We start from the raw sequence: 26,450 nt of genomic DNA, 5'->3' as shown, positions 1-26,450 counted from the left end.
ATGGCGGCGGCACGAATGCGCCTCGAGGGTCCTCTGTCGGCACGAAAGTGCAACGACATCGCTCAACGATCAAAATTATTCAACGTTAGAAACACGTGCATTCGAACCCCGCGATCCTGTGCTCGCCAGAGCGGGTTCAGATCCCGGCCGGCCGCGGCAGCCACGTTTCGATGGAGGCGAGATGCAAGAACGCCCGTGTGCCGGGCACCGGGCGCACGTTGAAGGATTGCCAGATGGTCAGAAATAATTAGGCTTGCCTCATGCATCATATTGTTGGTTTTGGCACGTATTAAAACCCCATAATTTAATTTCGCGCTCACCTGAAGAACGCAGCAGCCGCAGAGTCACCGCGGCTTCCTGTTCATTCATTCATTCATTCATTCATTCATTCATTCATTCATTCATTCATTCATTCATTCATTCATTCATTCATTCATTCATTCTCTTTTATTCTCTTTCTTTCTCTGGCCGTTCTCTTTTGTTGTTTTTTGACCTTTGCTATGCTTTACTCTTTCTAAAGATGAATGTCGACTATCCACTGACAAATCGAGTTGTAGTTCCTCAAAGGCTGCGTGACAGCAGCGAACCTTTCCGCCCGATCAGTGACACGATCGCCGCACAGAATCCTTTCACGCAGGTAATACACATATACGGTCGACGTGCGAGCGCTCGTAAAGCAGCGAGTCACGGACCAGATTGTGGTCGATGCGGGGAGGGGGCCGTGTTTTACGAGCTTCTGAGTGATCGCAGCATGAGGCCTCTGCCGCACTTGATTTTTCTCGGCACTTGCAGAGCACAGAGCCAACCCTCCCGACAGCCTCGCGTAATAAGACAAGATGTGGGTGAGGGCCCCGGGAAGCGGCCGCCGTTAGCAAACGCCGAGACCCTTGCCCCGTCCCTTCCGCGGTACCGTAGCGTTTTTACCGTCGTGCGTGACTCAGTTCCGCGTGCGTGGCCCAGTTTCGTATTCGAGTATCGGGAGCCTTTTTAAACAGGACAAAGAGCGTGGACAGAGGGGAGAAAAACGACTACATAGAGAGTGCTTAAGGTTTGCCTTTGTAAAAAAAGAAAAAAAAGAAGGAAAATGCCCGTTTGCGTGCTGACATTTTGCACGCCAGAGCAAACATCGCGTGAGATGTTTCCGATATCATGCTCGGCGCATGCACGAGTCTAATTTCTAGCGTTATATAGCTCTGTTAACCAACACTGGCCAAAGCGCTGAGCCGCGGCAAAAGCGTCAAAATAACTCGCTTTGCTTTTATTTCGTTGACCCACCAGCGCCCGCCGAAAGCAGTGCACAAAGTGCTTACTATTACGAGATGAAGCGATCGTTTTCCAAAAAGAAGCTCGCTGCTTTCTTCAAGTTTTACGAAGAGTGCAAGGAAAACGTGTTTTAAATTAGAGTGCGAACACTGTGAACACCAATGCACAGATATTGTCTCCAATTTGTTGAGTCAACTGATTTTCACTGCTGTTATATGTAAAAGAAGAAGTTACGGCAGAAACCATTCTTGATTATTACCTAAGTCAATGCGACGCATTTCTCCCCTGCACGCGGTGCGAAGCTGGAAGGAGCTAACGTTCGGCGAATGCACGCAAAACCCGCAGACACACGCAAAGTGCCTCGAGCGGCCAGCCGCGCAGCAATTTTGCGTGTGTTCGCGGGCTTCCTTCACGCTCGGAAAAAACGCTTTTATGTGGCACGTGTTGAGCAACAGAAAGCTGTAGCGGGTGTTTTTCACGTTGCTCTACAATTTTCTCATTGACAATTTTCATCTAACTATAATAGTTGAGAAGTTGATCAATTCATTAAGCCTAATTACGCAATTAGGCGGAATGTAAACGATAGTCTGACTGTCTCCAAGCGACGGCAAACAACGTCACTTTGGTCCTCTCCACCTACGCGGCACCTGCATATCCTTAATGTTTGGCTCAAGTTACGTGGAACACCCTGCACAGCTAATGCTTGAAGTCCCAACGCTTGAAGTTCTGAGTAATCTAAAGTTTCAGAGACGCGTTGAAGCTAGAGGCAGCACGATGCGTTCGCTCGCGGCTGCTGTCGCTCTTCTGCGCGCCAGCTTTGCGACGGTGAGTGCACGCTGACATCGAGTGAGAGTTGTTCATGTTTGTGCGTTGAGCGCGTGACACCGTGCTTGGGGATTGAATAACAAGCGAACGTTTACTTCAACTTATGCGACCTATACGACCCTTACTTCGTACAGTAGTCTAATAATTTGCCATCGCAATCAACATTGTTCGGCCTTAGGACGAAACTGCGACATTTTTTTTTAATGTCAGTCATTTTAAGCGTGCTTCTCGTTCGGGACCTGCCTCGTTCGTGTCCCACGCGTCTAGTTTGTAAAGTCAACAGTGCCGGGGCCTCAAACGCATTCGCACGTTTATAGCACGCACCGCCCGGCGTGTATGCATACCATACCGGCCCCGTCGTGCGCAGGCGACGTCGTCCTCCTGTCCGGCGTGTCCCAGTCCCGGCCCGAGTGGGTCCTGCTGCGGGGCCTCCGCACGCTGGCCATTTTGCGCGTGTTCCGCAGCCTGGTGTCGGTGCGAGGCGTGCGCCAGCTGGTGCTCATATTCGCGGCCTCGGTGCCCGCCTTCATCAACATCGCCCTGCTGCTGTTCCTCGTCATGTTCGTCTACGGCGTGCTCGGAGTCTCGCTGTTCGGGACCCTCCGCTCCGACGACAGCTTCAGGTACACGTCGCAAGGTGCCTCGCAGCGCATCGTGGCTCGTACGAAGTAACAACGTTCCGCGCTGTATATATGTGTAGCCAACCACATGGAACGTATTTCCGACGCCTTTGCGTCGTCGCCTCGCGTATGCGAGCCGCTTTCGAGCTTAGAGGTAACTGCGCCGCCGGAAATGTGTTCCTTGCACTTACCGATACAAACGAACAGTACGCCTTAGTAATGTTGTCGGGCATGATAACTGCCAGCGTGGTTATCGCGCTGTGCCGAACGAACGCATCGACGATGGGTGAGGAAAGGTATCTTACTGTCTTGCCCGTTTCCAAGCCTCACTACGCTGATCCTCCTGTATGCAATGTTACCGAACAACCTATCACCAGAGCGCCATCTCACGAGACGCGCAATGACACTCTCGATTGAGCTCGACACTATGCACAAAAGCGGCCCGCAACGTCCATTCTGCGTGCGCTCGCGTGCGCTACTGGTCAGCTGATATATCAGAGGCGTCTTCCACTTCGGCGCGACGTTTTGTTTAAACTGTGTATACATCTACCCAGTGGGCCAGGGAATGCAGGCTTTCTTGTTTTGCAGGTATAAGCGAAGGTAATGTGCGCTGCACAGCAAATAAAAAGAGGATTATGACGGAAGCTGGCGGATTCGTGGTGAAATACTGTAGCGCGTTACTTGTGCCCGCTTGCGCACCGACGCAGCTTCCCTCGACCCCAGACAGTAGCACACTGGAATGTTTGCTTTCTTTTATTCGCTACGTGTACGCTGTAAAGAGGTCGTGCTACTCCTTGTGTTTAAAGTGTGTGCCAGACTAAAGTTGACGTTGGCTCTTATAGGCCGACTATAGATGTCGGCTGTAAAGCTTAACAGTGTAATACAAAGGACATTGAAGCGCTCATCCCAGCGCGAGCGATAATGCCGACTGAGTAATCTGCGTATTTTGCTGACCTGGGAGTTAGAGCGCCTGCTTTCTAACGGCTTATATTTTGGCTGAAGAGCGCATTCTTACATCATTTTCAAAGCTATAAACTCATGACTGATTTTGCTGCCCCGAAGTGCAAAATAGAATTTATTCTGATTTAAAAATATTGCTTATATTGTCTGCCTTGTAAGAACATGCGGGCGCAGGTTGTGGCATTGCATTTCGACGTGGCATCTGGGCTCTTCAAAGAATCGGGTGTAGTTTCGATACAAGCTTGCATTCTAGCGAGCGCATATGGCGACTTGGAGCGCTTGCATCTCGATGTGCTTGCACTGCACATTCACCGAGCTGTGTGGCAGGCGCTGAATCGAAATACAGCGTCGTGAACTAACTAGAGGCGTGCACTCGAAAAAAAAAGCGTAACCTTTAACTTAACGCAGCAACCTTAGACTCGATGTTCACTTCCACTTCTAAAAAAACGGTCATCGCGCGTGGGAAGCTTTCTCGTGAAAACGTTGCGCTACCATTTCACCGCAGTCTCTTCATTTTATTGTGAGGAGTTGAGCAGCTTCATTGGGCTGCGCTTAGTGTGTGCTTCAGTGCTGTTCTGGCCCAGCGTTCACAGAAGCTTTGGCCCGTTAAAGCATTCCTTCACTGACCAAAGTTGGCGCTATAGTGATGATTCGCGGTACAGAGATGGCAGTGATACTATATCATCTCTGCGATGACGAATCCAGGTTACTGAAGAGAAGTTTGGCGAATAGGAATCTCTTAGCGGAAATAACCGTCGAGGACTGTTGAGATCGACTGACAGGAAGGACTTGGCTTATCCTGCGCAGTGGCCTGGTGAACTTCGGACAGCTCTGGCGCGCGCTTCTGCTGCTCTTCCGCCTATCGACGACGAGTGCGTGGAACGAGGTACTCGGCTGGCTGCTGCCGGCCGGCAAGGGCCTCGCGGTCGCCTACCTCGTCTCCTACCTGTTCATCTCCAACTTTATCATCTTCAACTCGTACGTCGCCGTACTGCTGGCCGGATACGAACAAGTATGTATACGTACGCAGAAAGGGAAAACGGTGGGGGGAGTTTGAGGGCGCTAGATATAGGATAGACAGGAGCACTGATCCGGGCGCTGCTCAGTGTGTTTGCCCAGGGACACATTGCAGAGCTTTAGCGTGTCCGCAAACTTCCAACCATTCATGGATTACCGGGCTACTGGTAGCAATGCTGGTAGCAACACCATGCGACGCTTCGTACAACTACAGCGCGTTTGGAACATTTTTGTGTTAAGTGTTTGTTCTCGTCGAAGAAAAAAAAAGATAATAAAAGGACTGCATGGTAGCCGTTATGTGTCCACCGACACTTTACACCAGCAGTTAAGTAGAATATGGTAGATCACTAAATTATTAGCTTTCTGTGATCTCTACTTAAACTCCGGATTACAATATGTCGCAACCAGCGCGGTTGCTTGTCGTACACCGCAATGTTAGCCAGGTATTCGCGAACGGCAATACGTTTTACGGACAATCTAGAACTCTTTCGTGAAACGCGGACAGCGGGCGTCTAGTAGGTTTATCTCCATTTTCTCCCTTCGCTCGCCTTCTTTCCCGCTCACACCTTCGCACACGCTTTCGTCTTCGCCCCGTCTTCTCGCAGCGCTCTCCCCCCCCCCCCCCCGTGCGAGGCATGAGAGGGGACGCGAGGGAGGGAGGGAGGGAGGGAAGGGGGGCGTTCTACCGCGGCCACGGATGTCCTACTCCGTGACCGCGGCGGATGCTGATTACGGCGCGACTGTATCTTGCAAGCGATCGACATGAACAAAGTGCGCGCCCGTGCGGGCCTCATCTTCAAAGCGACCTGCGATGTGGACAAAGTACGCGCAGTGCCGGTAGCTTTCGACGTTTAGTTCACGTTGCAGTGAAAGACAGCACGATGGTCGATTCGCTCGCTGCTGCTGCCGCGCTTACTCACTCCAGCGATTTCACAGGGAGTTTCCGCGGTCATCAAGCACGATATGTTCATGTTTACCTGTGCGCGCGTGACACCGTGCTTGCTAATTTAGTTAGTAAGCGAATGTTTGCAGGATTGTAGGGCTTATAAACCTAATATGCTAGCTTATAGATGTCTGCTGATTTGCTATCGCAATCGATGCCTCTCCATTTGGGCGAAGCTACGACTTTTTTTCCAGGTGAGCGTAGTCGGTGCTCTCACCTTCTTCATGGTCAGCGCAGCACTCTACAAATGCCATACGCTGTCACTTGCTGCGAACGAACGCAGTCAGTGTTGGTACAAGCGTGACTGTCGTTCTACTGAGCGCCGAACTGAAGTGGTTTAAGCTAATTGTATTACAAATAAATAAATAAATAAATAAATAAATAAATAAATAAATAAATAAAGCGTTCGAAGGATTACAACCAGGAAACATTTTCCTCTAGCATACCGGTATTCTCTCCCTTTCCCTCCCGGTATGTTTCTTGGTAATTATTATAAAGAACCCCTTTTCTCAACCGAAGCTGTCCTAGGTTTCTTGAACAATGTGGTCTTGCATGTTAATAGGCCAATAGTATCGTAGCGCATCTTCTATCCAGATGACGCTGCTGTGATAGCAGTACTTGCACAGCGCACGCCTTCAGGTCCTTGCGCTTCAGAGGCTCTGTTACGGCAGTAGTGCTTTTCCGAATTTTAATCCTATGAACAATTTTAGCACATTGTAATTCTTTCACAATGCATCTTTCGCGTCCTTGGCACGCTTCATAGTCATTGTCATAGTTTTATTACATGTAGCTGTTACGCACTTTACAGTCACCATCTTTTAGGCCCCTTTACAGCCCTGTCATATCCATTGCTCGTATTTTATCGCTTCACTTTGATCTCATTATCATTGGCCTGGCGCTCTTCGGTCATACTTGGCCCTTGCGCCACCAAACACTATATTCATCATCATCATTTGTTCCGTTCGCCGACACCGTACGCTCGGGCGTTTCACCTAAAGAAAATGACTCCAAAAATTATCATCTCAGCTTCAGACCCGGTGCGCAATACATTAGCAAAGAATGTTAAACAGGTAGACTAAGTGCTTCAGCAGCGCTAAATAGAGCGCTTTCACGGAGACCCGAAGCGTCCAGACATTTAGCCTTATCGTTAACGCCCACGCGGCGACATCAAGAGTTTCGTGCTTGCCACTTCTTGCCGTTGCCCAGAAGCGCGCCTTCTCTACGTTTGTCTAACCAACGAGCCCAGCGGCACGCGCTACGAAGCACGCATCGCGAGTTTTCCCTCGGGGCTCCCGACACCACCCGCGTTCGCGTGCAGGCGCTCAACACGGAGCTGAGCGGGCTGTCGGACGCTGACCTGGTGGACTTCGCGGCCGCCTGGGCTCGGCTCGACGTGGCCGCTCGGCGAACGCTGCCGCTGGCCGCGCTGCCCAGCCTGCTGGACTCGCTGCCGCGTCCTCTGCGGCTGCCGCGGCCTAACACGCTGGCGCTGGCCATCATGGACGTGCCCTTGCTCAGCGGTGACAGGGTGAGACGTGCGCTCCCTCTTGAAGCGTTAACAGCAGGAATGTGAAGTGCGGGAAGTCGTTTACGTGGTATAGGGGAACACGTATAATCCGTGGTTTGACGGAGTCCCGTCTGGTCGGGAAGAGGCGTGATGGAAAAGAAGTTGGAGAACGCTTCAGCTTCTCCTTAAGAGTGGAACGCCGATAGCATTCGAAAATCGCCCGACTGCGTCTGACGCGCTTTCCGGCAAGCTGCAGCTCATGCAACCGAAACGTTTACCGGGGAACGCTGGCGGCGAACGCTACGCAAGACGCGCTTTCTTTGTAGAATAGAAATTACGTCGTTTTCAGGTTTCTTTTATTTTTGGCACTTTTACTATTTATGTCTGAGAAGATTTAACATAAAAGCCATGCGCTGTCGATGTTTTGTTTCATGGCGTTTGTTTATGGGCCGTCATTCTCAAAATTCCGAGGACTAACTTTGTCAAGAATGTAAGACAAGGTATGAGCAACTTTAGAGATAGAAGGGCATGGCAATATAGCATGTCATATTGCAAGGTGTGACATTTACATACACTTAAACATATACGGCAATTTTCGCCCTCGGACAACTCCACCGACGCCGACACTGGATTTTCTGAACATTGAGCCCTTAACGCTGTCGCGTTAGAAAGTGCACACTGACCAAGAAAATAGTTTGTTAGCGAGAAATAAAAAAATTGTTTCGGCTCTCATGCGGGAACCGTAACGTTCTTTAATTTTTGGCAAACATTTTTTTCTTGGTCGCGGTATTTGCTTTTTTCGTCGCACCCCATTTATGTATATATATATATATATATATATATATATATATATATATATATATATATATATATATATATATATATATATATATATACAGGGTGTCCCAACTACCATGCACCAACATTTAAATGTATGCGAATGCCACGTAGCTGGACAGAACCAACGCAGTGTTGTTTGCCATCACTTGGAGATAATCAGATTATTTTATTGCGTTCTGCCTAATTTCATAATTAGCCTTAATTAATTAACCAACTTCTCTAACATCTTAAATAATATAGAAAGTGTCAATGAGAAAATTGTAGAGCAACATGAAAAACTCCCGATACAGCTTTCCGTTGGTAATTAAATACGTGCTACATATATAAAAGTGTTTTTCCGAGCGTGAAAGAAGCCCGCGAATACACGCAAAATGTGTTACTCGCGCACTGACCGCCTGACCGGATCTTCTAATGCCACAAAAACATGCCGCCAACGACTCCCCCTGAATGCTTCCTAACCTTTCGCATCCCCAACACGCTCCCAAGCCCCCGTTTTTCTTAAAATGTTGTTTTTCTCTTTCTTGTTCTTTCTCTCTCCCCCTTTTTTTTCTTCTGTCTTGGTGTCGCCCTGGCTTCCCCCTCCCCTTTTTTCTTTTTTCCTTTTTGTCCTTTTTTTCTCTGCTTTTCTTTCTTTTCTCCCCGCGTTCCCACTCTCCCGCTCTTGTCCTCTCGTCTTGGGAACTAAGCTCACAGACGTCGGACGACAGCGCTCGTTTCCTCTGAAGTCTCTCTCTTTAAAACCAGCCGCCAGCGACAAAACCCGCACGTGACGTCACTGCACTAACCCTTTAAAACTAACACGCCGAGGATGACGAGGCCGCCTTTGACGAAGATAGGTCCTCCTATCGAAACGTTGGCCAGCCTTTCTGAGGCACCTTATCCCTGTTTACAAACTTTATACCAAAGCCTTATCGATGAACTTCCTCCGCCATACATAGACGTTGGTGACCTAAACGCACATAGCCCCCTTTGGGGCGACTCGCGTTCGGATGCGCATGGGCGCCTGATAGGAAACTTTCTGTTTTCTTCAGGTGCATGTGCATTGAACAACAAAGAACCAACGTATTACAATGTTACACATAACACATACTCCTCCATAGACTTGAGCATCGTTTCGAGTTCACTATTTTCTTACCTGGAGTGGTCTGTTCTCAAGAACCCCTATGGGAGGGACCACTTCCCAATTACCTTAAACCTAACCAAACCAGATGCATGCTCGCCGCATTTCCCTCGATCGAACCTCGAATCAGCAAACTGGGAACTGTTTCGAGAACTCACGTGTTTAGGATGGGACGACATTTATGATTTTAATATAGACGATGCTGTGGCATGCCTAACTGGTTTTATTATTGACGCTGCAACAAAATGCATTAAACAATTTAACGGATTGGCAAAGAACCGTCGCATCCCATGGCGGAATGACGAATGTCGAAAAGCACGCAAAAATCAAAACAAAGCTTGGGGATTGCCTCGCAATTCTCAAACAGCTGAAAACCTTATTAATTTCAAACAAGTCAAATCTCAAGGCAGGAGAATACGTCGACGTGCGAAGAGAGAGAGAGAGAGCTGGGAGCGGTACATATCTAGAATAAATACTTACAAAGACGAGGCAAAAGTGTGGAATAGGGTGAATAAACTAAAAGGCCGGGAGATGAACCCCCTGCCCTTAGTAAGTACCCATGGAGATGGCCTGGAAGACCAGGCAGACTGTCTGGGGAAACACTTTGAGTATATCTCCAGTGCATCGAATTACTCACTGTCATTCCTGAAGTTCAAAGAACGCGCAGAGCAACAGCGCCTTGATCGGAAATGTGCCCAACATGAAGATTACAACCGCCCGTTCAGTTTAGCGGAGCTCAAAGCTACTCTTGCTTGTTGCAACAGCTCAGCACCAGGTGGTGACCGTATCATTTATGAAATGTTCAACTACCTGCATCCTGAAACACAGAAAACACTCCTCTCACTTTTTAATGGCATGTGGGCCACTGGGTATATTCCATCTTCTTGGAAAGAAGCTGTAATAATACCCATACTCAAACAAGGTAAGGACCCGCCCTTACCTAGTAGCTACAGGCCTATCGCTTTGACAAGCTGTTTCTGAAAGCTCTTTGAAAAGATGATAAACCGGTGCCTAATCTATATCCTTGAGAGCAATAGACTACTAGATCCTTACCAGTGTGGTTTCAGAGAAGGCAGGTCGACCGCAGACCACCTTGTCCGCATTGAGGCAAATATAAGGGATGCCTTCATACACAAACAGTTTTTTCTCTCCGTATTTCTTGCTTTGGAGAAAGCATACGACACCACATGGCGCTTCGGTATTATTCGAGACCTTTCCGTTATGGCTATCCGCGGGAGTATGTTAAGTATAATTGAAAGTTACCTTTCTAACCGCGCATTTCGTGTTAGGGTGGGCTATGCCTTGTCAAGGTCTTTCACCCAGGAAACTGGTATTCCACAAGGTGGTGTGCTAAGCTGCACACTCTTTATTGTGAAAATGAATTCTTTGGGCATGGCTATCCCATGAACGATGTCATACTCTGTATATGTAGATGACGTTCAGCTTGGTTTTAAATCATGCAACTTCACTATCTGCGAACGACATGTCCAGCATGCCTTAAATAAAGTGGCAAAATGGGCTGACGAAAACGGTTTCAGGTTGAGCCCACAGAAAAGTACCTGCGTTCTTTTCACGAATGAGAGAGGAATAGTACCACGTCCTGCTCTTGAGCTCTCTGGTAGCAGATTACCTGTAAGCGCCGAGCACAAGTTTCTCGGCATCATACTGGATTCGAAACTGACATTCATCCCGCATATTAAATACTTGAAGGCTAAGTGCCTCAAAACAATGAACTTATTGAAACGTATATCAAGTACAACATGGGGCAGTGACAGGAAATGTCTTTTGAACTTGTATAGGTGTCTTGTCGGCTCGCGTCTTGAATACGGCGCTATAGTATATCAGTCCGCTACACCAAGTGCTTTAAAGATGTCGGAACCTGTACATCATTTAGGAATCCGCCTCGCGACAGGAGCCTTCAGGACAAGCCCCGTACAAGGCCTTTATGCAGAAGCAAATGTATGGTCACTCCATTTTCAGAGATCGTATAGCAGTTTTACATATTTCCTCAAACTAAATTCTAACCGCGAACACCCCTCTTACTCATGCATAAACGATATGACCGATGCCATACTCTTCAATAACCGACCTGCAGCGAGAAGACCGTTCTCATTGCATGCAAGAAACCTCAGTGAGGAAATCGGTGCTCCGGTGATTGAACAATGTCTTATGGCTCCAGCGAAACTGTTAGCGCCATGGCAGTGGCAGCTGATAGAGTGTGACACATCCTTTGTAGAGATCACTAAACATGCGCCAGAGAAACATATCAAAATGCATTTCTTGGAGCTCCAGTACAAGAACTCGTGCACAGAGTTTTACACAGACGCTTCTAAGTCGCATGCCGGGGTGTCCTATTCAGCCATTGGTCCATCGTTCTCGAAATCCGATGTACTGCACCCTGAAATAAGTATATTTATGGCTGAGGCCCATGCACTATTGTCGGCTGTGAAACATATAAGAAAATCAAATCTTCAAAAAACAGTTATATTTACAGACTCCTTAAGCGTCGTAAAAGCCCTGAAGTCACTCTGTAAACACAAAAACCCCGTACTTACTGAGCTCTATTCCATTCTCTGTAGAGCGTATATATATCTAACCAGCACGTCATTCTATGCTGGGTTCCTGGCCATAGAGGCATCGAGGGGAATGTACTAGCTGACGAAATGGCTACATCAATCACCTCGCAAGCTATTATTCCTACGCCTGCTGTCCCTGTCACAGATCTGAAGCCTCTCTTACGGAAGAATCTGCGAAGCCACTGGCAACGCTTATGGGACATGGAAAGTACGAATAAGCTTCACTTAATTAAGCCAAAGTTAGGTTTCTGGCCCCCGAAAACGAAAACACGACGAACTGATGTCCTGTACTGTCGACTCAGGATAGGACACACCTATGACACCCACAATTTTTTTACTGACCGGAAATGAGCCTCCTACGTGTGGTAGATGTGGTGAGAGGCTGACCGTTCTCCACGTCCTCCTGGAGTGTCGGGAAGCCGAAGCTGAGAGAAAGAGACATTTTCCCCCTGTATATCGCCAGCACACCCCTCTCCATCCAGCAATGTTTCTTGGTGAAGAACCGTTCTGTGACATGAAAGCAGTTCTGGGTTTCTTGAGCGATGTCGGACTTGCACGTTTTTAGCCCTGGAAATTCATAGCACATCCTCTTTCTAGAGGATACCGCTGTGATGGTAGTCTTGCATAGCACATGCCTACAGGCCTTTGCATCCCAAGGGCTCTGTTAAGGCAGTAGTGCTTATTGCAAAAAGTATATCTGTGAGATATTTCACTAAATCATCATTATCTCACAATGTGTATTTCGTGTCCATTGTACAGCCCATTAACCATCGATCGGCATAATTTTATCTCGTATTGGTTTTATGCACTTTAGAGCGACTGTTTTAGGCCATTTTACAGCCACCGTAACATCTGCCCTTCGTTATTCATAGCTCCATTGCGAACGCATTACCACCGGCCTGGCGCTCTTTGGCCACATTTGGCCCTTGCGCCACAAAACACTTCATTCACCGCTCGTGCTCGAAACGTCAAATTCTGCACGAAGGGGGCCCCTCTATAACTACGCCATACTGAAGCTAGACCTGAATTACGCGCTCCAAAACGTGTATTTCGGTTCACCACTATAAGAGAGAAGAACGGCGCTATACCAGTCCCGCGACCTCGGCACGCGCTCGCGCAGGTCCACTACGTGCACCTGCTGCAGTCGCTCCTTCGCGTGCGCATGAACGTGTACGAGCCCCTGTGCGAGCCCCTGCAGCGCAGCCTGGAAGCGGACGCGGCGGCCGCCTACCCGGAGCTGCGCCGGCCCGACATGCGGCCCGTGTCGGGCACCATGCAGCGCCAGCAGGAGCAGCGCGCCGCGCTCGTCCTGGCCGAGTTCTTCGTGCGCGGCTGCGAGCGGCTGCGGCTCGAGCGCGCGGCGTGCACCGTGCAGCGGGCGTACCGCGCCCACCGGCTGCGACGGACAGTCACGCTGGCCAACCGCCTGCAGCCGTTCCCGCTGTTCCTGCTCACCCAGACCAACCTGCAGTACTGGTGAAACCTTCCAGCGCCCGGGCCCCGCGCCTGCGGTGCTTCGAACCAAGCGGCCGTCGCGTGAAGAACGATATCGCGAGCCGGGGAGACTGGCTCGTGGAACTATTGCGAGACATTGGCCGTTGCGCTCTTTCTTTCTTTCTTTATTGTATTTTTTTTTTTGCGGTGGAATGACAGCGCCAGCGCGACTTTGTATATATTTGTGACTTTTTGTCGACCGTATTGCTCGGCGCGAGCCTTTCTTTATTTTTTTCTTTGTTGTTGTTAAATTAGGTTATTCGATTGTCTCTTACAGTGTAAGGCTGTCTGTTAGGCTGACTACTAAACTGTTTCAATGTTGCGCCATAGCTTCTGATTTCTTTTTCTTTGTCTTAGTTGTGTTCTCTTTTGTCGGGCAAGTTATCTCTTGATATCACGATATTCGAATTCTCTAAACACTTTTTTTATGCGCCTAAATGTTGACGAGAGCTCAAGAGCGTTCTTCCCGTTTCAGTTAGGGTCTTTAAAATGCAATCAACGGCATCGCTCCCGTGGGCAGCTGTGAAGTGGCCGAAACACGATTGTCCAGTCTCGTTGAAGAAAAATAAACCGTGCGGGGCTTGTGTTTATGTTCCTTTTGCTCTCAGAAGCGCGTTAATGCTTGGTTCAAGTTCAGCAGTGTTTCGATTCTGTTTCCGTGTCATTCCCAGCATTAAAAAAAAAACTATGTCTCTTTTGTGCATTATACTGTTCTAGTGCGATGTACTATTGTTTGTAGCAGCCGGAGAAATCTCTTCCCTGCCCCTACCCCCCCCCCCCCTTATTTTTTTTCGCGCCGTAAGGCTGCTGACCTTTGAAGAAGAGACGTGCATTAGGTGCGGTGCGACAGCAGCATGCGCCTTTCTTTCTTCTTTTTAAAAATTGTGATTAAGACTTGCTTTACAGCAGAAAGTTTGCTGTGTATTCACCATTACTGTAAGCTTCATGAGGCATTGTGATAACCACGATTTCATAACATTGCCCTTTTGCATCCGCACGAGTCGTACGCTTTTTCTCTTGCTGTAACTTTATACACACTGTCTCGACATACATTTCTACACATTCTTGATGGAAGTGTCACTATAGTCCCGCCGTGGTACCTGTGATATAAGAACAATTAAGCTAGACGAGTGCAACTCAGCCTCTTGCGCAATTTAATGTCCATGCCCTGATGAAAGTGTTAAGGGAGAATGATAAGATCAAAATAAACGGCGACCCTCGTTGAACGAATTGAGCCGTATTTCGCGTGAGCGTACTTTCTCTCATTTATGCCGGCATTTTATCTAATTATTTTATTATTGTTTGTCTAACTGCTTATTGTTTGTTTAGTTATTTATCTTATGCTTTAGCACACTCAGCCGACTCCGCGTTGACTTGGGCACGGTACTGGGCAAGACTCCCGGGAAGCTAGTCTTGTCGCTGGTCGAGCTGCATGCTCTTCGGGGGCCTCCATGGACACGTCTACCCCGAATGTATTTTCGAGCATGCTCGGCCCGGGCTTGGCGTTTAGCGAAGACTTCCGGATCGGTAGACCCAAGTTGTTCTAGATGGCGCTTCCGTTGCACCTCGGTCCTTCTAGCCCGCCGTTCGGCTACAAGATCATGACAAGGACAGGCTCCGTCCATCCTACTCAGCAGCGATGAAGCACGGACTGTTAATTCCAAGCGCCGATACGGAACTGATTACGTGCCTCTCCGAGCGCCGAGTTATGTCGGGCGCTGAAGCCGTCCGCTCCGCGTTACCTGGGTGAGCTGGCACCGCGCCAGGTTTTTCCGATGACGTCATCCGCAGCGCCATTCGCCCATTCTTATTTATAGGTCGTCCATCATCAGCTGTGAGAGCTGCGCCGCTGACCTCATTCTTGGCGCTGTGGAAACATTTATCTCCGAGCTTCACACACCCGCATCGCGAATCTTCAAAGGGGGGGGGGGCATATACGCTCACGCGTAATAATAACGAGGGTGCGGAAGTTGACCATGTTAACCAGCTACAAAGAAAACGGATTCTCAAAGAAAACTTCGCAGGCGAATAAGTTCTTCCGGCTTTTGCAGACTCGATTGCACCACGAAAGACAGCAGGTCGTCTCAGCGGACGCCGCCATCTTGTCGCGAACAATTTCTTCAGCTTGAATGGCACACCGCGCGTCCTCGGTCCGCTTCACTAGTTCCCGCAGTGGCTTCCGACATACACGCACGCGTACGCCGCCTCTGTTTGAAGAGCCCGCTTAGCGCGCAAAACCGCGCACAAGCTTCAAAGCTGCCATATCGTGCACCCGGCTCCAACCGCACATTGCCGCAGGGGCACTAAATTTAAAAAGAAAATTTGCTAAGTTTTGGTCGGGGTGAGAACCGAGCCCGGGCCTACTGGGTGGAAGATGAGCCCGCTTCCCTGATGTCACGGCGGCTCCACGGTTCTCGTTGGCTAATGGCTCATTCACACCGGCGACTTGAGGAGGTCGCGTAACCATTTGCGACTCGCGGCCAAAAAGCAACCGAAGGCGACTGATGTTCACACTGGCAAGCCCTGCTGAACGCGACCCGCAAGTCGCAATCCCTGAGATTATCGTTCGCAGCGAGAACTCTCGGAATCTATGGTGGCATGCACTTTGTATTTGCCGCGACGCGGGAGGAGGCCGGATGTAGACACATGAAAGATCACTTCCGGTGCACCGCTGATTGGTTTATCAGTTTTGCGACCACCGTCGCGCGACTGAAAAATCGAGCAGCGAGCAACTGGCCCAAAATGGTCGCTTTCCGAAAAAAGCGACTATTTGCGACCAACTTGGTCGCGCGACCACTGTCAGTCGCTGGTGTGAATGGGCCTTAAAGGTGTGCCTAGTGCGTGCGTCATTTCACTCGTGACGGCCCAGCCAATAGGGAGGAATAATAATAATAATATTTGGGGTTTTACGTGCCAAAACCACTTTCTGATTATGAGGCACGCCGTAGTGGAGGACTCCGGAAATTTTGACCACCTGGGGTTCTTTAACGTGCACCTAAATCTAAGCACACGGGTGTTTTCGCATTTCGCCCCCATCGAAATGCGGCCGCCGTGGCCGGGATTCGATCCCGCGACCTCGTGCTCAGCAGCCCAACACCATAGCCACTGAGCAACCACGGCGGGTAATAGGGAGGAAGTGACGCCACGTCATGAGAGTGTGCAATGAGCGTATAAAAAAAAAACATTAATGTCCATTTTGAACGGCGCTGAGCCCGGCTGAGCGGTCCTTCAAATATCATGAACTCCTCGCAGGCAAAGGAGCGCGTTGAGACGCTTGGTGCGTTTCGATTTGGCCTTACCGATGCATAGTTGCAATGCAGGCAAGAGCTTGCGCGTACAAGGAACGCGCGAAAATAAAAAAAATCGCCAATGCTTTGGCATTCTTACACGTAAGCAGTCTTAAGCGTCTTTGCCGAATTTTACAGCTGTCGCCAGTAAAATTCGTTCTTACTCGTCTAATAGCTGATATAACGCGACTGCCTCGAAAAGGCCAGGATGAGCTTTTCAACTACGAATCTTTCTTTCCGAAGAACTCACGTGGGCCATCCTTGTACTTTCCTGCTATGTACTTTCCACTGTGTGATTTTCTCTTGGCGTTAATGCGAAAGCATCAAATGGCCCATTGAGCGAAAGAAACCGGCGTCTGTAGCAGCGAAAGGGCACCTGAATTTCCATTGGCTGCGACGCCAAGCCACGTGCGCGCTTCGACCGACGGAGCAGAGCGGGCAAAAGGGAACAACTGCTTCCGCGCTGGCGCGCCGGGAGTTGCGTGGGGGAGGGGCACCGCCACGACCAAGGAGGTTTTAAAAAAATCCACTCAGAAACTCTTCTGTGAGTTGTCTGAGTATGCGTAAGCATTGTGACACTTGCTCATATCCATGTCCGTCCGGTGTCATTATCAATGTTATGAAACTTGATCCGACCATTACAGAGAATATCAGCCCTTAGTAGCCGTTATCAACCTTTTCGGATTAGGTCCGACCCTTATCGGTTGTTGCCAACCTTACCCGACTCGATCCGATCCTTATCAATTCTTATCATCCTTACCGGACATGATAAGACCCCTATCAACCCATATCAGTCCTGATCAGCCTCGTTGGACTTGATCCGGCCCTTATCAACCGGTATCAGTGCTCATTAACGTTATCAGAATTGATCCGACCATTACAGTCCCTCGTCGCCCTCTAGCGCCTGATCCACCCGCGTCGAACCGTTATCAATTATCATGAGACCCATATAACCCCTCATCACTCCTTATCATTCTTATCCGGTCACGACTGCTTATCTGCCTGTGTTGCGCGACGTGAAGCGCAGGAGCCTTCATAGATCGGTGGTATTTCGATCGGTGAAGGAACGCCTCAACGTAAGGTGCATCCCGCGACCACCGAAACGCAACGGGGATGTGGTGTGTTTGGCATCAAATTTTCGCAATATCGAAATTTTCCTGATGTCTGCAATGCGCCAAGTCAGCTCTACATGGGGTTCTAGAGATGGCTGGTATTCCACCATCACCAAATTTAACAACAAAGCCTTCATAAAAGCTGTTGTTCTATACATTATTTTCTTTATAGCGGTTCGTATAACGCGACGAACAGTTTCCTCTTGGACAGGCATAGAAATGAAAAAGTTGCTGGAGTGGAATGATGTCCCGAAAGTGAAGCCGCACAGATGCTACTCCTGAGCGCCATCTTAAAAGGAGCACGATAAAACATTAGCTTACTTAGGTTATGGTGAAGAAGCGTTTTTCTCGCACTTCCCGCGTGATAACCAGGGCTTATTTCATCAGACAGATACTTATCTACGTGTATCTTTATATCACTCGTTTTAGTTATGAAATCTGAACATCCTGGCAAATTTTGTTGGAGATAACTCGTCGATACTATGATGAAGGCACTATTTTTGTTGGGAACAATGAGCTTTTTTTTTTCTTCTGATTAGCCTAGCGTTACAATAACAGAGCCAAATCACTTAATCTGTGAGCGAACATCGCCCAACAAGGCTCTGTTTCAGAGGTGAAGGAGAGGCAAGCGTTAGCTTCACTTATCCTGGTAAGAAGCTACGGGAGCTTCCACTCCTGCAAGTTCTTTTCAAGCAAGCCTCGTTGGCCACGACCAAGGATTCTTTTTAGTGGCCCGAGCATCGAGTGACACTCTTTTGCGCAGCACTTCGATCCAGTTCACCTCCTCAGACGACCGGGGAGGAAATTGAAAATAAATTAAAAGAAAAAGGAAAAATAGGATAGTAGAAAATTCATGGGTTTCATTATATATATGATATCAGAGCATACGTTTACTTACCAAGTTGAGCTACTGAAGCGTCTGGCTTAATTAGAATTAACTAAAGATCGCTGATTACCGCACTCGAAACCACATACTTGTAGAATTTAGAGACCCGCCGCGTGAGCACGACTTTGGCAAAATTCCTGGAATCCCGGAAGTAGAAAGCGGAAATAATGACGTCACTAATGACGTTACACACAAGAAGGTGTCGTGATGTTTCACCGCGTAATCAATGACAAACAGTTGCCTCCGAGCTCGGTTCGTGCATTGCGTTCGCCTAAAGTTAACCTAAAGAACACCAACGCCGAGGTGCGAGTGGCACTAAGAGACACCCAAGTCAAGGGTTAGGGTCGCCTACCATTTTTTACACCACCTTGGACGCGACGCCATGTCACCCTCGCTCTCGGAAGCCTATGTTATCGGCGCGTTCATTGTCCGCACGAGCTCTCCCCCTGCGTTCTAACTTCGCCTCGGTAACTGCCATAAAGATTATTGTTGTATATAAACGAACGAAAATCCGAAAGGATACGCGTTGGCGGCTGTGAGTTTTGAACCTACGACCCCATGTTCAGAAGCCGAGTATCTTACACAGTAGGCTTAAGCAGGCGTTGTGCAAGCGTCTCAATGCGCTCACTTGCCCGCGAGGAGTTAATCACTCGAAGGACCGCTCAGCAACGTTCAGTTGGACATTAATGCCTTTGCATTCGCAACTCATAAGAAGCGCTTAGGTACGTGTCCTGGGATTTTCAGAGTGCGGCTCTTAAGCGCCCGTTCCTGCGTTGAGCACCGATGTGCGTTGGCGTCGTCGGCGTAACCGAGCGAATGAGCAGAGCGAAGGTTGCATGAGCGAACGTGGAGCGTAGCGGGGGATGAAAAGCGAAGAGAGCGCGAGGAGGAATGCGGAGGAAGAGGCTACAGTGAAAGCATGAGGCGGGAAGAGGAGGGTGCGGCGAATGCGTGAGAAGAAAAGCGCAGAGCCGCTCTGCGGTGACGATGGCTACGAGATGGCGCCAGAGTAGCGCGTGTCAGAAATATGAATATGAATCGCGTCACCGGCGCGCTGTCTCTCGCGATATTCAGATTAGCGAGGCAGTCACGCCACATTTCACTTCGTTTGCAGCGTGCCGCACGAGTATCGTAATCGTCGTTGAATTTTTTTTTCTCTTTTCGCTGAACGATGTTTCTTGGTCTCTCTTGCCTGGGTTCTCGTCCAGTTCCTCGTATTGGGGGAACGCAATTATTAGAGGAAAAAGCAGGCAGCCGTACCAAAGAAACAAATAAGGTGCAAGTCTTCACTGGGGGAGAAGAAAATGCTGCTACCGCGGCGAATGAGTTCAGAGCCGAGGAAATCGCTGAAATCTGCTGGCCACCTTTTCTTTTTTTCTCCGAGCATAATCAGTTGTCACCTGTATCGCTGAAATCTACTGGTCCCCCCCCCCCTTTTTTTTTCTCCGAGCATAATCAGTTGTCACCTGTGCAGAGAAAGAGAAACTTGCCAGGAAAGGAGGCTGGTATACGTGACGGCTTGCCCCACACCTGCATCCAGGACGCACAGCTGAGCACACGGGTACCACTGTGTCACTGGTATGAAGGAATGACGCACTGCGGGGTCGTTTCTTTCTCTAACATCCTTTATTTGCCCCCGTAGAATAACAGTGTGTAGTGAGTGTATATAGCATCTCTGTACGCTCCGCGAAGAAAGAGATAGAGACCGTTAGAGGTCCCCACGCTCGTCGGTCAGCTGCGCTCCCAAGGGAATTCGGTCGCCCGCACCGCGCTGATGAGCAGGCCCAGCACATCGCATATAGTGGAACGACTGATCGCCCACGTCCTGACCTGGAATCTTTGAAGTGTTTAACGTCGTAATAAATGCACATTGTTCGGGGTTCACGGTGCCTACCACAACGTTATATATAACAGTGGAAGATGATCGTGAATCATACATTGTTAAGCTTTGCTTAGGCGCACGTTCGTGCAATTATAGCCGAAGAGGCAACGACAGAGAAGCGAGGGTTGCATGTTATTTTCTCTCTCTTTTCTTTATCATGAAATTACCGTGATACCCCGAGCCATCGCCCATTTTCTGAGATCATTCATATCCTTCATTTCCGGAGAATATCTTTTCTTTTTTTTTTGTGAAGTAGGCTAAGTTATTGCCCATCCCTTAACACTGGAGCTACTGCACTGACAAGGTTATACGGATATTTGGCTGTTGTTTACTTGTACACTCTCCACTCGAATGCATGCATAAGGTACATGCGAGCTAGATCGACGAGTTGCATCCGTAAATGGTACTGCATAAGCAGCGCTTCAAAAACCGTTGAGTTCTCAAAGCAACCACGCTTCATATGACCACGCTTCATGAAAGTTCCTCCATGGGGCGACAGATAGTTTCCGAGCAAGGGTCATGGCTGTTAGTCGAGTACTGGTCATGGCTTATATTCCTCTCCGTTCCGTTCAATAACTGTTCGCGCTGAGACGATTAACTGTTTGTGGTGAGATGCCGTGACACCACCAAGGAAGAGGCTACAATGAAATGTTCCCGAGCGAAATATAGGCGTTGTTGGGGTGGGCGATGACTCGGGAGTATGTCGTAGTATTGTTTTGTCATGGAGCAGTAATTAATGTGGCAAAATGTTTGAGGCTGCATCCCTTAAACTGATGGTGGAACTGACGAAGGAAGATATAGTATTAAACGCGAAGGCTACGCCCTAAACTTGCGAAACAAAAAAGGAGACGTGATAAGTGCGGAACCGAGTGCGACCGCGCAGTGAATCGCCAGTGGCTCAGGAGAATTGCGAGAACGCGTCGATGTTCGTGCGCAAGCGTGCACCGAAGTGTGCATTCGAGCGGGTCTTCGGGAATCCATCGCTCCCGACAGGAAAACGCTGTACAAGTCGGCGTGAAAAAAGAAGCACGCGCGACTCGTACAAACTGTGTGTGGCAGTTCAGAGAAAGTTGTACTATGCTGTTTAAAAAAAAAATGCTGCTCCTTGCCCATTGTGACGTCCCGTATAATTCATCTGCCTTTGGGCAACGTGGAACTCCATCTGTGAGCCAAGGAAAACAGCGACGCCTCGAGAGATACAAAGGCGAACGCCTAAAACGCAGTGTGCTTTCTGTAAATGCGCTTCTTTAGGAGAACGTGTTATCCCCGTTGAGGGCGCTTGTTCTAACATCTATCCTGTTTAAAATGCAAAATTATAGTTCGGAATGCTTCCTTGCCGCCCAGTTTAATCGTTACCTTACGCCATATTCTGCCCATCCAGGCTGCACGCAGCTTCACGCACTAGTGGAGATGTCGTTTCGAGAGCGCATTGTTCACTCGGAACGCGTCCGTGCGTTTCCCCTGTTTGAGAGTATGTCCGCTGCTCAAAACGGAGCAGGAAAAGCACAGCTGGGTATTGAGAGCCTGGGATCGGCGAGTATTGCGCCCGGTCAAACATTTCTTATGTGGTTCTGCCATCTGTATTTTTTTTTTCTTCTTCTCATACCCACTTTGAGTGGTATGACGCGCTGAAATGCGGATGCCCGCGTTCATTGGTGACTATCATTATCCCTGCCGGCTCCATCCACCTCTGAAGACAAAAGGAAACTTCACCATCAGAGCCGCCTATAGTTTGCTCCCATGCTGAACCAGTTTCACGGTGCCCTCTGGCGACAACAGCGACTACACTCATTGTAATCGCATTCTCAGCCCCTCCGTCCGTTTAGTAGCTTACCACCAGTAACAACCGTTCCCACCGAGTACACCGGTTAGTTTCGCATCGTTAAAATACATGTGGACTCTAAATTGCGATACTATACATATATAGTTAACTGTCTAGAAGCAGCTTAGGGCAAGGAGATATCGGGAGGAACGCCTGTCACGCCTGTGCCTGACTGTCACGTCTTCTTCGGAGCAAGCGTGCTGGGCCCGACTCCTACCCAAACCACGTGTATAGATAACACGAAGCCTTTGAGCCTTGAATCGCGATGTCACGCCAGTGAATCGACAACCCGTGCACACTCATCGTGCCGTGCTTCGCAAATTGTAGGCGTCAGTCGACCTGCGCGACGTTGTGTCTAAAAGCACGCAGACTGCGTCACCGAAGTGCCGTCGCCCAAGCGCGGCGCGGCGACCGAAATAATACGACTGCCTTGAAAGAGCGTGCAGCGCGGACGTGTCTTCAGAAGCCCTGAAGAGCGTGGGGGACTCCGACGGTGGAGCACTGGCCTAAGGCACACCGACTGCGCCGAGGTCCGCGGCGGCCGCGCCAGCACATCGGAGGGTGGTCGCTGCTGGCCCAACGTGACACACACACAAAAAAATTATACGTTGAGCTCGCTACCATGCCACCTACAACCAGACCCCCGAGTTTGGGTTTCTTTGAACGGGTGGTCTCACGAGAAGCAGGCCATGTCGCCGGTTTTGTCTCCTTGTCACCGAAAGGTCCTGTACCTTAGCAGCGTCCCTTACATATTCGCTCAATGGCCTCTAGTGCGCCCTTGCAGATACCGAAGCTCTTACGGTAGCACGAGTCGAGGTAAACGATCCTGCCTACATATGGCTGATACTTGTCTTGATCACAGCAACACTCAATACTGAAGGGACTCCTACACGTAACAGTGGCCGGCCTGAAAGCATCGAGAGGCTTTACTTCCGTTTAGTTCGCAGTCAGCCATAATTCTTCAATAACAATTATCAAAGGACTCTGAGTCAATGGAAACGAGTTCTTTCGACATAATACGAGTGCATTGATCTACCGGTTGATGTGCTTCTGCACCCAGTTGAACGGCCGCGTCGTAGGCACCGGACGCCTTTCTGAAAACGCGCGGCGACATCCCGCTATACGCGTGGCTGCGTCCTCTATCTGGACCGAGGAATGGTCTCCTTGTAACCCGCCCTTCCGATACACTGGCGCTGATGCCCAGTGGCGCCACCACGCTGCTGATCCCAACACGGCTCCGACGAGTGCCGGCGCGAAGCTGGCTTTACGTGCTTGCGGATAACCGCCGTTATTTCAATACACCCGCAGCTTCGGAGACGTTGTCATTTCGACAGTGTTCTTTCGGTGAGAGATCTCTCTCCGGGCATGGTAGCCAAGAAGCACGCAGATGCAGAGGGGCAGGAGAAGACGGAAAGCTCGAAGGAAGCTTGCTCCGTCATCTAGAGCTTTTTCTTTCATCATAGAAGTTACTACGTTTAGCGCAGCTCTGTAAATCGTTTATCGGCGCAGCCGGCTCTGGCAGTTCATTTTCTTTCTTTTGTTTCCGGTAGTGAAAGCTTGTTCGAAGAAATGTGGCGATTGAAATAGTTCCAGGAGAACGCCAACATCGACATGCGTTGGACCAGTGTATGCAGCGCCGAACCTGCCATAAATTACTTCCTCTGTATTTCTCTTTGGATGAGGGTCCCGCGAACAGGCAATAAGCCTTCCATTTAAAATAATATCGGGAGCTTGTGCAAACCTTGCTGTATAATGGAGTGGAGTGAGAACACTCGTTTCGCCCTGTGCTTTCGCACGTTCTGACCCATCAGCATTAGGCTACACGGGATGTCTTGGCAATTACTACGCGATTCCTTGTCTTATATACTAGCTCTTATTTAATGCCTTCCAGCGTCTATGTCGGCGCAGTGCTGGTACCTTCCTGGTACCTCCCTTCAGCATTCGTTCGTTAAGCCAATTCGTCCTATCCCCTGATTGAAGAAACCAGCTCGGCAGTTTTGCTTCTTTAGGTTTATATCCGTTCACTGGCGCGTATTCTGACCACCGCGACAACGTCGACGACGGAGCTCGCCAACTGTGAGCGTGCGATGCCACTCCCGCCCGCCTATGCAGCATGGCACTGGCGCGGTGTGGCCGCCGCGGCCTCGGCTGCACGACACTCAATACTGAACTCGGGTGGACGACTCTGTGGGAAGACTACGGGAAGATTGCCTATGTACAGACACCAGGGGGTTGGGAGGGGGGGCCCCTCTTTGGCACGTTCTCGTCACGAGGCAGCCTCGGGCGCTGCCAGCCAGCAGGCGCCGTTATCGTCGCCTTGGTTTCGTTGTGCGCGTCCGCTGGACCCCGCGGGCAGCTCCAGGCCGTGCGTCTGGTCCTCGGTGTCTTGTCTCGGCCACTGCCTTACAGGGCGCGAGTGGCGGCTCTTGTTGAGCGGGGGCCGCGGGGTTACTTTGAAGGGTCGTCGCTGGCCTCTCGCCGTGCTGTCGTCGGGGGGGCCGCGACTGGCCTCGGGGACCTCCGTCGCGAAGGGGAGGCCTTCGCGCGGAGGTCCTCCTCTCGTGGCAATCAAGCCTCCGTTGGTCGGAGGAAGCTGGCGTCTAGTTGACGTCTGGCACGCGCCTATGGCGTGCGCCGGCTCGCAGCGCCCTCAGCGGCGATCCCAGTAGACTCGGAAAGCCCGCCATCTTGGAACGCAGCTGGCTGCGCAGCGAAGTCCGGCGACGGTCGGGCGAATCCGGCTGGAGCAAAGGTGCTCGGTCCTGGAGCACGATCTTGGGCGAAGAGGCGCTGACAAGCAGGTCGGAGGAACCAGGCGCCACGCGGCAGAAGGCCGCTTCAAGCAGCGCCTCGGACTCTTCCTTCTCCGGGATCGGTAGCAGCAGTGTGGGGCGCCGCACGTGCTGGTCGCGGAACCTCTCGAAGCGCGACGGCGGCCGCGGCTTAGGCGGCGGTGGCCGTACCGTGAGCGGCAGTAACGTCGGCGCCGTGCCACTGCCTGCCGGGCTTACTCGGTGCTGACCACCGCGGCGGCTGCGCACCTCGGCAGGAGGAGGGGCCAGCAGCACGCTGGACAATGCCGCCGGGCACAGCGCCGCGCCCACGTTGTTCGCCGTTGTCGACGGCGCCGTTGGCGAAGACGGTGACTTGACCGGCGGCGGAGGTTGCAGCCTTGGTGGAGCGGACCGGTCAGGTGATGTCTTGGCCGGCGCAGGAGCGGAGCGTTCTTTCGGTGATCCATCCGGACTCTTCGTCTTCGCGGCGGCCGGTGTCTTCGGCGGCGGCGTCATCGACTTGGTCACTTCTTTCTCTGGCGTCCTGATTGGAGACTCTGGAACCGGGGTCCTCGGGCTCCGCGCCGGCAATGGCGGTGGTGGACAAGCGGCCTTCGGTGGCTGCGTTGGTGGCGAACGAACGGGTGGCGGCGGGTGCACGACGGCTCGAGTGAGCCCGCTGCGGCGCCCTCTGGGCACCTCGGGAGCGTCCTCGGGGCTCGCGGGGCAGCTCGACGTTGGGCTCGAGGCACCTGAACTGGTCGGTTGCGGCGAGGAAATGCGGCGGCCGATGGAGATGCTGCTGCTGCTGCTCGCGGAGGAAGCCTCGGGTGACGCTAGCGCGAAAGTACTGGCACCGGAGCTCCGGTGCCTGTGGAAGCGGCACGCTTCGGCACTGTGCCGGTAGTGGCTGGCGGGCAGGGGATCTACGGGACCGCGCAGGTCCTGCGGCCATGGGTTGGCTGGTCGGGTCTGTCCCAGCGCTTCGCAAGGTGCCAGCAGAGCCCGTGCTCCTGGCGTGACGGGCGTAGCGTGGCCGTGCGACGAGTGCTTGAGGCGCACGATCTTGGTGCGGCAAATGACGCAGCGCAGGGGCAGCACGCGCTGCGACACGGCCACCTGGATGGTCTTGACGAAGCACTTGCGGCAAACGACGCGGTGGCCACACGGGAATGTCTGCATGCTCGCCTTGGCCGTCACGCAAACCACGCACTGGAACAGAAAAAAAAAAACACACAGTTGGGTACGCTGCTGCAAATGCGTTCGCAAGGCACCCCACCAGCAAATGGCATGCCTTTTCGTGATTTTCACTGGTTGGCTCAGTGGTTAGCAGTACTGTGGGGCTACTACATTTGCAGGGCATTTTAACTTGTTTTTTTAACGCAGATAGCTGACATGGGATCTTCTGGTGTGCTTAAGCCCAAGTACTCTACTCTCGCCACATCAGAAGCCATTTCTCTGTTTCTATCGCCTTCTATAAGATTTCTTGTCGTTTAACAGTCTTCCCTATATTGTATATTTC

General features: G+C 50.6%; 2 protein-coding genes across 2 annotated transcripts in view; one reads left to right on the top strand and one right to left on the bottom strand.

The window, feature by feature from the left end:
- Positions 1-13,761, top strand: part of LOC142572558 (sodium channel protein type 11 subunit alpha-like) — a 31,849-nt gene extending 18,088 nt beyond the window's left edge. The window contains exons 3-6 of the mRNA XM_075681747.1: positions 2,456-2,711; positions 4,476-4,680; positions 6,947-7,156; positions 12,792-13,761. Of these exons, the coding sequence (XP_075537862.1) occupies positions 2,456-2,711; positions 4,476-4,680; positions 6,947-7,156; positions 12,792-13,151 (1,031 nt within the window). The 3' untranslated portion in view covers positions 13,152-13,761. The remainder of the gene's footprint in view (positions 1-2,455; positions 2,712-4,475; positions 4,681-6,946; positions 7,157-12,791) is intronic.
- A 6,302-nt stretch (positions 13,762-20,063) lies between these two features.
- LOC142572557 (uncharacterized) overlaps positions 20,064-26,450 on the bottom strand; it is a 55,646-nt gene continuing 49,259 nt past the window's right edge. Inside the window, exon 3 of the mRNA XM_075681746.1 lies at positions 20,064-26,140. Within this exon, the coding sequence (XP_075537861.1) occupies positions 24,755-26,140 (1,386 nt within the window). The 3' untranslated portion in view covers positions 20,064-24,754. The remainder of the gene's footprint in view (positions 26,141-26,450) is intronic.

This window comes from Dermacentor variabilis, chromosome 2, assembly GCF_050947875.1.
Source record: "Dermacentor variabilis isolate Ectoservices chromosome 2, ASM5094787v1, whole genome shotgun sequence".
NCBI classification, from domain to species: Eukaryota; Metazoa; Arthropoda; class Arachnida; order Ixodida; family Ixodidae; genus Dermacentor; species Dermacentor variabilis.
Note: the sequence above shows the minus strand (reverse complement) of the source record. Positions and strands in the feature narration are given on the sequence as shown.